Genomic DNA, 14291 nt, shown 5'->3' with positions numbered 1-14291 from the left:
GTAGGACAAATGTGGAAGGGGCAGCTAAGAGGTTAGGCTTACACCGCGCTTTAACATGGAAGGACAAATGTGGAAGGGGCAGCTAAAGAGGTTAGGTTTACACCGCACTTCCACATGGTAGGACAAATGTGGAAGGGGCAGCTAAGAGGTTAGGCTTACACCGCGCTTCAACATGGTAGGACAAATGTAGAAGCGGCAGCTAAAGAGGTTAGGCTTACACCGCACTTCCACATGGAAGGACAAATGTGGAAGGGGCAGCTAAGAGGTTAGGCTTACACCGCCCTTCAACATGGAAGGACAAATGTGGAAGGGGCAGCTAAAGAGGTTATGCTTACACCGCACTTCCACATGGTAGGACAAATGTGGAAGGGGCAGCTAAGAGGTTAGGCTTACACCGCGCTTCAACATGGAAGGACAAATGTGGAAGGGGCAGCTAAAGAGGTTAGGCTTACACCGCACTTCCACATGGTAGGACAAATGTGGAAGGGGCAGCTAAGAGGTTAGGCTTACACCGCGCTTCAACATGGAAGGACAAATGTGGAAGGGGCAGCTAAGAGGTTAGGCTTACACCGCACTTCCACATGGTAGGACAAATGTGGGAGGAGCAGCTAAAGAGGTTAGGCTTACACCATGCTTCCACAGGGTAGGACAAATGTGGATAAGCTGCTAACACGGGTACGCTTACACCCTGACAACCGCATGGTAGGACGAATGCGGTGGGGCTGGTAACCTGGAGTAAGAGTGCTTTGCAGGCCACTTAACAAATACCTCCATGTTGTGACTCCCTATTTATTTGTAACATTGATACGAGTTGCTTTTGCGGTAAGTCTGGCACCATAGAAAGCGTTAAAGTTGGGTGGGTTTGGGATGGGGAAAATTCTGGCAGAGAGCTAGTTTGTGAGGAAACAGCGAGCCAGAGAAGCAAGCAAGCGTGGAACAACAAATGCTTCAAAGTAGAATCTTCAAGCGCAGGCAGTTTAGTTTAGGCCAGCTGACTTATACATACTGTATAAGCTGACGTCAGTGAAGGTGCGCAGCTCCCGGTTGTGTTTGCAAGTACTTGGTCGCATGCACAAACAGTGACAAGGCCAGCGTATCAGCTGTGGTATAGGTAACGTAAGGAACAAGTGCAACGTGGACCCTATGCGAGAGAGCCAGCTGAGAGGGTGTTACGGGACTGTTAAAGAGAAAGACCAAGGAGCTACAAGAAACGCTATAATAATAATAATAATATTCGACGAAGAGACATTAATTTTAATATGGCAATAAGTAGGACAAGCTGAAGTGAAATTTGGATTACTTTATTAACAATGTAAGCGATGGAAATGATGCAAAAAATGTAAAGGGTAAAGAAACTACATGTAATAACTATGAAGAAAACACAGCAGCTCTGCCTCCCCTGACCCTCCTCCTTCGAGGTCTGTTTTGGTGGGGAGTACTCGTGGCGGTCGAGTTGTCCCACTGGAACCAGAGCTGGATTCAACAGAAAGATTAACAACCATGGCTGCAACAACAACACCAGCTTCACATGCAACAGCAACACCAGCTTCACATCTAACAACAACAGCAACTAATCCACAAAACAAAACAGCAAATGACAGACCACGCAGATCTACAGCAGATTACAACCGGACCTATGAATTCACGGTAAACATACAAAGAAACATCGCGGCTGGCGTTGATGGTGAATGTGAGACGCAACACAATGCAAGTGTAACAGGTAGCCGAGTGGTAAGCGCGGTGCAATTAACACCAGTTATCTTTTATCATTATTCTCTTAGGTACACACCTGGGATATAATTAGAAGTTAAAGAAGAAGCGACAAATAACTGACTTTCTCTCAATAACTGACTTTCTCTCAATAACTGACTTTCTCTCCGGTGCACACCTACAGGTTTACTACTTCTTCTTGGAGTTAGCTTTCTCGTTGCTAAAATATCTAATCTAATTAAAACAGAAAAGCGCAGCAGCTTTTATGCCGCAGACACCGTACGCTTATATGCGGAGATACACTAAAAGTAATATACATAAGGTCAAGTTTAAAGGTCAAGTTCCGTATTGCTTCCGTATTAGCCAGGCAGGGATACTACACCGTCCCTTCCCACAGATAATCACGCCCTCGTGATGTTCAAAAGTAGGCAGGTGGGTGAATGTTCTGTCTTGGCCGGAGGTTGTACGGAGGTGCAGGAGGAGGCGGAGCGGGGGGTTGGAGTTGACGTAGTGGTGTATGTGCAGGGGTGGTGTGTATCTCGGGATCGTATGTCGGTGGTGTTGCAGGACGTAGATCTACGTCGGTTACTTGATGATAGTTCAGGCGATTTAAGTGAACAATTGAAAGCCTCTGGCGATCCGACAACGAACGAATGCGGACTGTGACATCATCGATCACCTTCTGGATGACATATGGTCCTGTCCAGAATCGGTGAAACGTGGGGGACTCATTCTGAGGGACCACTGGTGAATGTAGGAGAACAAGCTGATCCTTCGTGAACTTCGGTGGCGGGCGAGATGTGCCATCGTAACCCTTCTTCTGGTGCTGGTGTGATTTAAGGCCGTGCTGGCGGGCACGCTCAAAGGCAGTCTCAGTTGAAGTACGAATAGAAGAGACGAATTCAGGGTAAGATGGTGGTGGTGTGTTACGGGGTAAACCATACATCACATCGAGAGGCAGAACTGGATTATAACCAAACTGGAGGCGGAATGGAGAATAGTAAGTCGATGCATTTTTTTTTTTTTTTACTAAGTACACAACCTACTCGTCAGAAGGGGAGAAGACAACAGAGTATACAACAGAGTATACAATGACAAAACAGCAGGGAGAGTAGGGGCATGTACACTAGTGCGGTATGCTAGTGCCGTGGGTTGGAGATGCAAGTCCCAGTCTCGGTGATCAGAGATGGATGTTGCAATCATAGCTTCTAGTGTCCGGTTGAATCTTTCAACCATGCCATCACTTTGTGGGTGGTAGGGTGTGGTTCTGGTCTTGGTGATATCAAGCATAGTGCACAGGCTTTGAAACAAGCGACTCTCAAACTGGGAACCTTGATCAGTGTGCAAGGCAGCGGGTGCACCATAGCGACAGATCCAACCATCGAAGAACAAACCGGCGACAGTAGAGCGAGCATGTTGGGCATGGGGAAAATCTCGACCCATTAAGGAGAAGTAATTCATTATGACTAATACGTACCGATTTCCTCGATCAGTGATAGGAAGGGGGCCCATGACGTCGATGGCGACACGCTGGCTTGGATAGGATGATGTTTGCGATTGCAGAGGTGCTTTCGGTTTGGGCTGAGGTGCTTTCCGTTTTTGGCACTCCGGGCAGGTTCTAACACACTGTTCGATGTCATCAGCCATGTGGGGCCAGTAGAACCGTGTACGGGCCTTGTCGATGGTGCGGGTGACGCCAAGATGGCCCGATCCAATACCGGCATGCAGTGATCTGACAACAGTAGGACGTTGTGACGCAGGCAGGACCAATTGAAGATACGAGGACAGATCATCATAAGACTCATACCGTCGGTAGAGAACACCATCTTGGACAATGAGGCAATTGAACTGCGTCCAGAGTCGGTGCACATCAGGATGAACAGAAGCTAACTCAACTGATCCCTTAGGTGGTCGTTGCTGTGATGTCACCCACTTCATCACTAGAGAAATCGAGTCATCCACAGCTTGGCTAGTGCGGAGGGAGGTAGACGGCAGCCAGGACGCTGACGGAGCAGGCTCACGAGTGCATTGGTCGAGATCGCCTGTGGACAGAGAGACACCGCATGAACTCACAGCAGCAGATGCAGCAGGCGGCAGACACATACTCTTGACAGCAGGGGAAGAACACACATGTCCACACAATCTTGACAAACTATCGGCGTTGACATGCTGAGAGCCAGGGCGATGCCGAGTTTCATAGTCAAACGCTGATTACCGTTCTATCCAGCGTGCAACAATGCCATCCGGATTCTTGAATGAAGATAGCCAAAGGAGGGCTTTGTGATCAGTGCGGAGTAGGAATGTGGCGCCGAGCAGGTAGTGACGGAAATAGTGAGCGAATTCAATAACAGCAAGTAACTCACGCTTTGTCGTTGTGTAATTACGTTGACCAGAGGACAGTGTCTTACTTGCATAGGCGATGGGATGCATGTGAGAATCCCGGCACCACCTGTAGCAAATTTGCAGATGACACCGCTCTGATTTCCATAGCGAGAACTCTTCAAGACTGCACCCGAAACCTACAACAGAGTGTCACAGCAGCTGGAGACTGGCTTCAAAAATGGCACCTACTGGTTAACACAAAGAAAACAGTCATCCTCCCGTTCTACCACGATAACCTCCCCCCTGAACAGCTACCCCAGACCACCCTCAGGAATAGTCCGCTTACCGTAGCACAAAAACACAAACAACTCGGAATAATCTTTCAGCATGACCTCCGTTGGACGGAGCATGTTGAATACATAGTTAAAAAATCACTCAAGTCTTTCAATATTCTTTTTAGACTGAGGTCTACACTCACCAGTGATTCTTTATCTCACATCTATCAGACATACATACTGCCTATATTCCCGTATGCGAGCAATGCTCTCACACCGTTGTCATACACTTCCCTTGACAGGCTAGGACGACTCCAGTGGAAAGCCGCCAGAATATGTCTCCACCTTCCCCTTTACACACACTTAGAACACTCCCACCTTTTGCATCGCATCAAATGGCCAACATTATTTTCACGCTTTAAAGTTAAACATATCTTCGCGCATTCTCTGCGCCATAATTATGCCCCACCACATATACTCTCGCTGCATACTGCTAGCAACGTGCAACCTTCGTATAATTTACGTCGCTCTCGTACTTGCCACTTGCCAACTCCACGGACTGACCGCTGTCTCCATTCTCCCATGTACAAGGCCCTTCATTACTTTAATTGCTTGCCCGCCCAGCGTCGCGAAATACCTTCTCTTACTCCCTACAAATCCGAGATATCCCTGCTGTTGCACAACTCTGTATGCTCGTGTAGCGACCACCCCCGCCCGTACACTTAAGTATACAACTCTGTATGCTCGTGTTGCGACCACCCCTGCCCGTACACGTAAGTAGTCATTAACCCCTACGCCCTGCCCACCCAATTCTTCCTCACTCTTTCTCCTTTCTTACACTATTATCTCTTATTGACCACTGGCTATCGTGAGAATAAAGATTTGAAACAACAACAACAACAACAACAACAACAACAACAACAACAACAACAACAACAACAACAACAACAACAACAACAACAACAACAACAACAACAACAACAACAACAACAACAACAACAACAACAACAACAACAACAACAACAACAACAACAACAACAACCCAACAACAACAACAACAACAACAACAACAACAACAACAACAACAACAACAACAACAACAACAACAACAACAACAACAACAACAACAACAACAACAACAACAACAACAACAACAACAACAACAACAACAACAACAACAACAACAACAACAACAACAACAACAACAACAACAACAACAACAACAACAACAACAACAACAACAACAACAACAACAACAACAACAACAACAACAACAACAACAACAACAACAACAACAACAACAACAACAACAACAACAACAACAACAACAACAACAACAACAACAACAACAACAACAACAACAACAACAACAACAACAACAACAACAACAACAACAACAACAACAACAACAACAACAACAACAACAACAACAACAACAACAACAACAACAACAACAACAACAACAACAACAACAACAACAACAACAACAACAACAACAACAACAACAACAACAACAACAACAACAACAACAACAACAACAACAACAACAACAACAACAACAACAACAACAACAACAACAACAACAACAACAACAACAACAACAACAACAACAACAACAACAACAACAACAACAACAACAACAACAACAACAACAACAACAACAACAACAACAACAACAACCACAGCAGCAGCAGCAGCAGCAGCAGCAGTAGCAATAACAACAGCAACAATACTACAGAACATTGAACTTGGTATCAGTGATGAGTCTACACATCACCCAACAACCTCCATCCATTGTCACTGTTCACCGCTGTCTTGCGCTTCCTGATATAAATAGCCCCCGGTCAACATACGATCGCTGTCTTCCGGCAAGAATCTGTGCACTACAGAAAGGTGAGTGGGCCGAGAAGTTGTGGCGTTTCCTCCGATAATGATCGCCAAATGGCTTCTCAACAGTGGCGTTCCTGGCGCGTCGATGATGTTCCACCGTTCTCTTTAGTGCTGTCCTCTCGGTTTCTCCGACATATTCCTCCTGGAATACGGCACACTTCAACGAATAGACGACATCCTTGGACATGCACGCTTCATGCTTCATGCCACCATCACGTGAACGACATTCAGCTGGCCTGCCCCTTCCTCTCTTCTTCATCTACTGCTGGATCCTCCTCGAGCATTGTGGCTTGCTGAACGATGACGATTCCAACATGTCCCTTAAGGAGCGGCCTGACGTAAAGACTACACGCACCTCCTTCCTGAACGACCTGACAAGTTGACGCACCTTCTTTGCGAGTCGGTCGTTTATGAACGGTACCTTGATAATTGATCTGTATTCTCTCCTCTTCTTCTTCTGGCGCGGTGTCTGTGTTTCGTCGTCGTTGGCTCGTTGGATGGCTCGTTGGGTTGCTGTGTGGAGGATGTCTTGGGGATAACTGTTCTGTCGCAGGAGCTTGGCGATTTTCTGGATGCTTCGTTGATGTCGCAGACATCACCACGCAACATGACAATTTGTCCAAGGTTTGAGACTGTGTGTTTCCAGAATCGATTTTCAAGCTCCGATCATCAGTGGAAATACGGAACTAAAGTGATTAAGGGAAGGGTCTGCGGCATTCATACTTTTCATAGCTAATAGACACCCTTAGCAAAAAACGTTATGTTGTAACAGTATTATCGTAAGGGGGAAAATACCGTGATTTGGGTTCGACCTTTAGCAAGATGCACGTTATTTTTAGTACGCTGTTGCCACGAGAGTAGCTTTGATTTCGCGCGGTACAACCATTTTTGTCACCATATACGCGATGCAAGGTGAAATGCGTACGGACTATGCAATATTTGGCCAAAACACGTACGCCCTCTTCGCCAGGATTGCCAGCAAGCTTTGTGAAAAGCGCCGTGAGCCTCTCCCGGTTATGAAGGCTTTTGTACGGGCGAAGATCTCCCTTTGCCTTGTTCGGGCAATGGTTGCCAGTCTACGTGGTCACCGTCGGAACCCGCCTCGACATCTGTCTGGTTCGGCTGTGCTGGCGGCTGCGGAATGTGCCCTGGTGCCATAAACGGTGTACATGATACAGTACAGTTTCTTTGTTAATAGTGTTTCATTTACTTTTGTATTTTCAGTTCGTTTTCTTTGTATTTAACTCCTCATTGGGTTTTTTTTTACCAGGCGTGGGCCATTCCCTGACTTCATAGGTGCCAAATATTTTACGTTTTTCATTTCTATTCTGAGAGTTTAATAAAATGGCTAAGAGTTCAAAAAAAAAAAAAAAAGCCAAAACACGTACCGTTGGTCACAACGATAAATCAGCCCCCATAACGTTTATACGCTGCAGCTTCAACGCTATTTGGGTGATCAAAGTACGAGTACCGTAAAAAATAGCGTTACCGTTATTTGCTAAGGGTGTCTATTAATGGAATGTTCCGGAGGAGGAAGGAGGAAACTGTAGTTATCACCAACCCTCACCGCACCCAGCCCACGCCGCTACGGTAGGCCCAGACAGATCCTGCCGGCAATTCTTTGGGCAAAATATCGAAGAATTGAAAGAGCGGAAATTGCCGGCAAAATCGGAGCAAAATATCGAGATTTTGGGTAAAATTGATGCCTGATCCTCGGATTTCCTTGTTTCTTACCCGTTCAGCAGGATACACTGCCCAGGACGAGATCATGTCACCGAAATATCACTGGGGTTCACTGTGGATCGACATGATTTTAGAAGAACTCAGGGACACGTGCGTGGAAGCCCGTGTTGAGAAACCGACCCTGCGATTTTTATGAACCGTTGTGCGGGATTGTACGGGAAGTGGATAAAATACACGTTTTTCCGGAGCAAAATGGAGCAAAATATCGAGTTGCTTGTGCCAGGCTCGGCAAAATATCGAAGATTTTGCAGCAGAGCTTACACTCTCAGATCGTACAGTCACCGTGGGATGCACGTATCGACCACCAAACTCTGATCCGAATTTATTCTGCTGCGAACTTGAATTGTGTCTCGGGAAATGTAACACCACAGCGCCATTCATCCTCCTCGGCGACCTAAATTCCAAGAACAGCTCTTGGTTGGATTCTGATGTCACAGACAGAGCTGGTGACGCACTTAGCTATCTTATCGATGCATAATGGTTTCCATCAGCATGTAAACTTTGCGACCCACATCTGCCGAGGCTATTTAAATTCGTGCCTCGATCTAGTCATCTCCAATCTCCCTCCGGAGGAGGTCACACTTTCTTCCAGAGCACCGTTTGGGTGTTCAGATCACGTAGCAATCCAGGGAACTATCTCCATGCAGCCACCAGCAGATGAGCGTGGCAGACGTAACCTGCCACCTTGGACCTGGAACTGGAATTCAGAGAACGTTGGCGCCCTGAGAGAAACGCTAGCGTATACTCAACTCCTGCCACCCGACATTGACTTGTCGTCATATTCGCTGACCGAACTGTGGTCGCTCTGGCGTGACACTCTGCTTCGCACCGCACACCAGTTCTGAACATTCTGCGGCAACATATCGAGGCGAGCGGAGCAGAATCTGTCTGGGCCTACGCTACGGCGTGCGACCTGAGCTGGCCGCCCTGCCGTGCAGTATGGAACTGTCCTCAAGCCAGTCACGTATTGGCAGCCCAGTGAGCTGTCTACCGGTATACCGGATCGCAGCGTTTACTTGTAGAAGCGCGTAGAAGCGCCAAATGCTGCAGGGCCAGTCTCGGGCTGGTCGCGTAGACGGCTGGCTGGCGGGCGACCGGCAAGGCTGCATTCGCATTTGGATCACCCAAGTGATACAGGTGCTTCGACTGCACCCCGTGGCGCATCAGGGAGGCATCTGGGGGCTGGGGCCCAGGCAGCCCGCTCGTAAGTGCACCACCGTATCAGGTATGCGCAGGTGGAGCAGCAGAGCAAGATGTGTGCCGGACACTCACCATCATCCGGTCGACTTCATGGTTGTGTGACATTACACAGCCGGCACTCATCACTTGCTATTGCTTGTAGAAGGCTAGAATTTTTTTCTCTCGTTTGCTCTAAAGCTAGTTGGTTTACATGGTTTATAGTAACTTTATACCCGTACCTGAGCATGGATCCTTCTCAGCAGCAGATCGCTGGTATTCCTCGTTTGAGACCGCGGCGACGGCAGCGTCGGCCCTGACCAACAAGCCTCGGGCGATGAGCATGCCGGCCGAAAATGCAGGCATGGACACTGTCGTGCATGACCAGTTGAGTTTCTTGGAGGCGCTATGATGCCGGCCGGGGCGACGCATTTGTTGGCGCAAGGGAGACGATTAGGACAATACGGCGTGCAGAATACTTCGAGCTGGCCACAATGCTTCCTTCATGTCCTGCCCACACGCAGCCAGCAGCCAAACGTGTTAGAATTAATCAATCCGATGGCAGTCACTGAGTGAAATTGTCATTGGCAAGAGAAAAAACTGAAAAACTGAATCTCTAATCTACTGGGTCGAGGCCTGGCAGACTTTCAGCACCATCGCACCTTGCAACACGAGCTTACGCCCTCTGGGGCCCTAATTAGTCCGACAAGAAATTCATACTGCACGGCGACAAAAAGGCAGTTTGAGCAGTCTGGAATCCGGGACTTGCCGAAATCCAACAGTGACGGAACTAGCCCACTTCAGCCCCCGCATGGTAGCAGAACACAAGGCTTTATCTCGCTGACTACCCATATTACGGACACGGACAACTCCGCTCCGGGCTCTCTTTCACGTGAACGATTAGTCCATTTCCTCTCATCCGCTCCTTAACAAGCTGCTGGACTCGGCTTAGTCCCGAACTCATGCTATGTGGTAGCAACTAACCGTGGCAGCAAACTGGCTGAACATCTTCTCAACCAATGCGTGCCTCCTTTTTCGTGCGCTGTGTAGTCTATCTCTCTCAGCACACGTGGGTAAGCACGGAAACACACACACACACGCACACGCACACACACACACGCACACGCACACGCACACGCATACATACATACTTCCTCCGTATACAAAAACTTCGTGACTTTTCTTCAACGGTGTTTTTGAGCAAGAACCTGCTCAACGAACCACGCCAAAGGCTGTCATCGACCACCCACATTCATTTTGAGGTAGGTTTGGTTGATCCCGAACAGATTCTCCACCGAAGCCATGCGTGTGAGGACGTTGCCGACAGGAACTCACGAGTCAAATGAAAAAAAACTAACACTTACTTGCTCGAAACTGACACGGTGACGAAGTGGAGCTCGCGGCTGGAACACGGAGTCACGCAGCATTCGCTGCCCTGAAACTGGCCAGGCTCGTACTTGCGGTGCGCGGCCCCCATATGCAACGTGAGAACATAAATCGGTTCCGCTCGCACGGCAAGATGAAACATTTCAGTCGCCGTGCAGCCAGCGCTGACTCCGGATCGGAATGTCGACGACCTGGCTTTCTTCGCCTCTCTCAAGTCAGACGTCTCCGTCGTCGTCTAGGGGAATCGCAGGGACCTCCTCGAAGCCGTTGTAGAATGCTGGGAGGATTATCCTGCCGAGAAAATGCGAAGCGTGTGGGTGTGCTTGAGCGACTCGTTTCACGACATAATGGAGGTCGCGGGTTGGAACGACTGAATATAGTCGACACCGATTTGTACACAGCTCTGGAGGTGAAGAGGACGTAGCCAAAGTTCCGCATCAGATCATCACTGCAGCTGAAAAGAATCTGAACGAGTGGGAGCGGAAGCAGCGACTGTTGGCGATGCGGCATCAGCGTCGTCAGGTGACAATGACAGGAGCGACGAAGACTCTGAATAAACTCAATCTCATTTGTCTGAGTTGCTTTTTTCTTTGAATATAGCTTGTAAACAGGTTAGACAATGCCACAAGTATTATTCCGAGTCAAACGGAACAATTCCAGAGCTGTGCGCAGCCTTCAAAAAAAGTCACGAAGTTTTTGTATACGGAGGAAGTACATACATTCACACATACATACACACACCTTGAACCTTAAAACTGCCACCTAAAGGTGATGCAGTGCCTCAAAGAGGCAAGGAGGGCAGAGTTACTTCTTGCATTTGTGTTGAGCCAGGTACTGGAGACGTGTGGACTTCCGAGAGCAGGTCGGGCATGGGATGGTGCGGCGCTCGGAGCCAGAGCTGCATGTTCTGCGGTTGCAGTTGCAGTTGTGCCGGCGGTGCCCAGCTTTGCTCCGGAAACAGCGGTCACAGGTGTGGCAGTGGTAATGACATTGGCTGCAATCAGGTGGGCGAGGTGCAACAATCTCTGGAACTGGAGCGTCACCAAGACTGGGAGACCAGCTGTGCACAGCAAATCCACCTCGGCTAGCAAACCAACGATGGCACGTTTCGCACAACACAGCACCGGCCTGTTCATGGATCGGCTTCAGTCGCTCTTCCCTGCATTTGTGCCGCCGAAGTCCGCTTTCACTGGCGAAGAGTCGCTCACAGATCGCACAACACACTGACTTGGCTGTCGTTTCAAGGCGTAAACGCCGTGCAACAATAGCATCCGAGATGGACTGGATCCATTCGCCACGTTCAGCTGCGAGGTCGTACCAACCGGTGTATAGACCGAACGCCTTGAGGTCATCGCGTACCACATCACGCCATCGACGCCTGGGGCCATGAGCAGGGCGTGCAGTATGGAGCCACGAGAACAACACTGCCTTTGGAAGCCTGTGGTCGTCCATCCTGGCAATGTGGCCAAGCCACTGCAGCCGTCGACGGGCAACCATGTCAGCAACTGGCTCTGTAGCGCACATTCTATGCAGCGAGGCAGATGACAGGTGGTCCTCCCACTGTTTGGAACGCGAGATGCCGAGAATGACACGAACGCAGCGGTTGTGGAATTGTTCAAGGCGACGTATGTCGGCACGCAACAGTGTCCAGTTCTCAGCCCCGTACAACAGCACCGACAACACACAGCATGTGTACGTGTGTTGTTTCGTCTTGGATGTTAGTGAAGTGTTCCGAAAAACTGACGAGTAGAGGCTGCCAAAGGCCTTAGATGCAGCAGCTATGCGGTTGGACACATCTCTGTGGCATCGTCCGTCTGGTGTTACCACTGAGCCGAGATATGTAAACTGGCTGACATGCTGGATGGCGTTGCCTTGTACGCTTAGCGGGGTACGGTCACTGTCGTTGATCTGATGCCCAACAGCCATGAACACTGTCTTTGCCATGTTGAGAGACAGCCCGAATGCTCCACTGACCTCCGCAAATATCTCAAGCATACGCTGAGCATCCGAGTGGCTGGGTGCAAACAAGGCTGCATCATCAGCAAACTCACCATCTGTGATGACCATATCATTACCACGCTTAGATCTCTTGAAAAGCTGACCATCGGCACAGGTACGGAGTGGAAAACCAGACACTCCACGCTCTTGGACGCGTGCGCACCAACGTTCCATCACTGCACCAGCAAACAAGTTGAAAAGGACTGGTGCCATTGTACACCCTTGGCGCAATCCGTTGCACACTGGGAAGCCTTCAGTGGGGGAACCATTAACGATGATCGTGGCTGTCATGTTGTCGTGAAAAGACTTCAGAAGGCTGACCAGTTGCTCCGGGACTCCCAGCTTCAGCAGGACAATCCACAGTGCAGCACGCGGAACAGAATCGTATGCCTTCCTCAAATCGACAAACACCAGGAATCCCTGGGAATGGTGCTCGTGACACTTCTCCACAACCTGGCGAACAACAAACGTCATGTCCGTGCAGGAGCGACCTTTCCGGAAACCACACTGTGATTCAGGCAGCACACTTTCGGCGACTTTCTGCAATCGATTTTGCAGCAGGCGTCCGAACAGCTTGCCAATGACGTCGAGGAGTGCGATGCCACGCCAGTTGTCGCAGCTAGTGAGGTCACCCTTCTTGGGTATCGGTATTATCTCAGCATTCACCCAATCTTGCGGTACTACGCCCTCCTCCCAAACCGCGGTAATGAGCTTAAACAGATTGGCATAGAATAGGTCACAGTTGTATTTGACCATTTCCGGTAGAATGCCGGAGCTTCCAGCAGCTTTCCCGTTCGTAAGATAGCGAAGGCAGCGCTGGGCCTCTTCAGCAGTGGGTGAGGTGGCCAGGTGTTCCATGATGTTCCGCTGCTGGACCAAGTCAATTTCAGATCGGACAAAGCCGCTTGGAAGGTTCAGCAGCTTTTCGAAATGTTCAGACCAGCGGTGCTGCTGTGCCTCAACGGACGAGCATGGTGAGCCATCAGTCTGTTTGATCAGGCACGACTTAGTGGGAATCAATCCGCGCCGGGCGGTCTGTAGATCCCGGATGCTGTTCCACACAGCCTTACACCCAAACTTCCTAGATTCGGCATCAGACGCAATCTTACGGAACCAGTCCTCCTTAGCACTGCGAACAGCATCCCTTGCAGCTGAGCGCGCGCGGACAAACTCTCGCCGGACCAGAGGTGATGGATCTGCTAAAGATTTCTGGAATAGAGTGTTACGATGTGCAAGGAGAGGCTCGAGAGTGGCAGAACTGGCTGAGAACCAATCTGGCTGACGACGGCGACTCTTGCCTAGGACAGAGGTAGCTGCTTTAACTGTGGCGTCCCGTAGTGAACTCCATTGATCCTGAACTGAGGTCCCTGGTGCAGCGTCTTGCAAACAGTCGGATGAGGTATGGTACCACTCCGCCACAGTTGCTTGCCTTACTAAATCATCATCCTCTGATGCAGTTGGGTCAGCAGGTCCGAGCTGGGATACATCAAAGCGACGGCGATCAGGGGCCTTGCTCTTTGGCGGGTAGAAACGGCGGCGGCAACCAAGTGACACCGTTAACCCAACAAGTTTGTGATCGGTCCCACACTCAGCAGACCGGTACACACGGCAATCTGTACAGCGCTGAAAATCCCGCTGCCGGGTGATCGCATAGTCAATACAGTGCCAGTGCTGTGAACGTGGGTGCTGCCAGGTAACTTTATGAATGCCCTTTTTCTGGAAGTACGTATTACAGAGTCGAGAGTTAAACATGGATAGAAAGCTCAACAGTTCCTCACCAGCTTCATTCAT

General features: G+C 49.3%; 1 protein-coding gene across 1 annotated transcript; it reads right to left on the bottom strand.

Moving 5' to 3' along the window:
- Window positions 1-2739: 2739 nt before the first annotated feature.
- Window positions 2740-14291, bottom strand: LOC135812968 (uncharacterized). Its single transcript, XM_065326187.1, has 3 exons — window positions 11825-14291; window positions 3188-3752; window positions 2740-2752 (listed from the first exon to the last, which is right to left on the bottom strand). Exons 1-3 carry the CDS (start codon window positions 14289-14291, stop codon window positions 2740-2742), a joined length of 3045 nt encoding a protein of 1014 aa, XP_065182259.1.

Source organism: Sycon ciliatum, chromosome 3 (assembly GCF_964019385.1).
Source record: "Sycon ciliatum chromosome 3, ocSycCili1.1, whole genome shotgun sequence".
NCBI classification, from domain to species: Eukaryota; Metazoa; Porifera; class Calcarea; order Leucosolenida; family Sycettidae; genus Sycon; species Sycon ciliatum.
The sequence above is the reverse complement of the archived record's forward strand: the minus strand, read 5'-3'. Positions and strand labels throughout refer to the sequence as shown.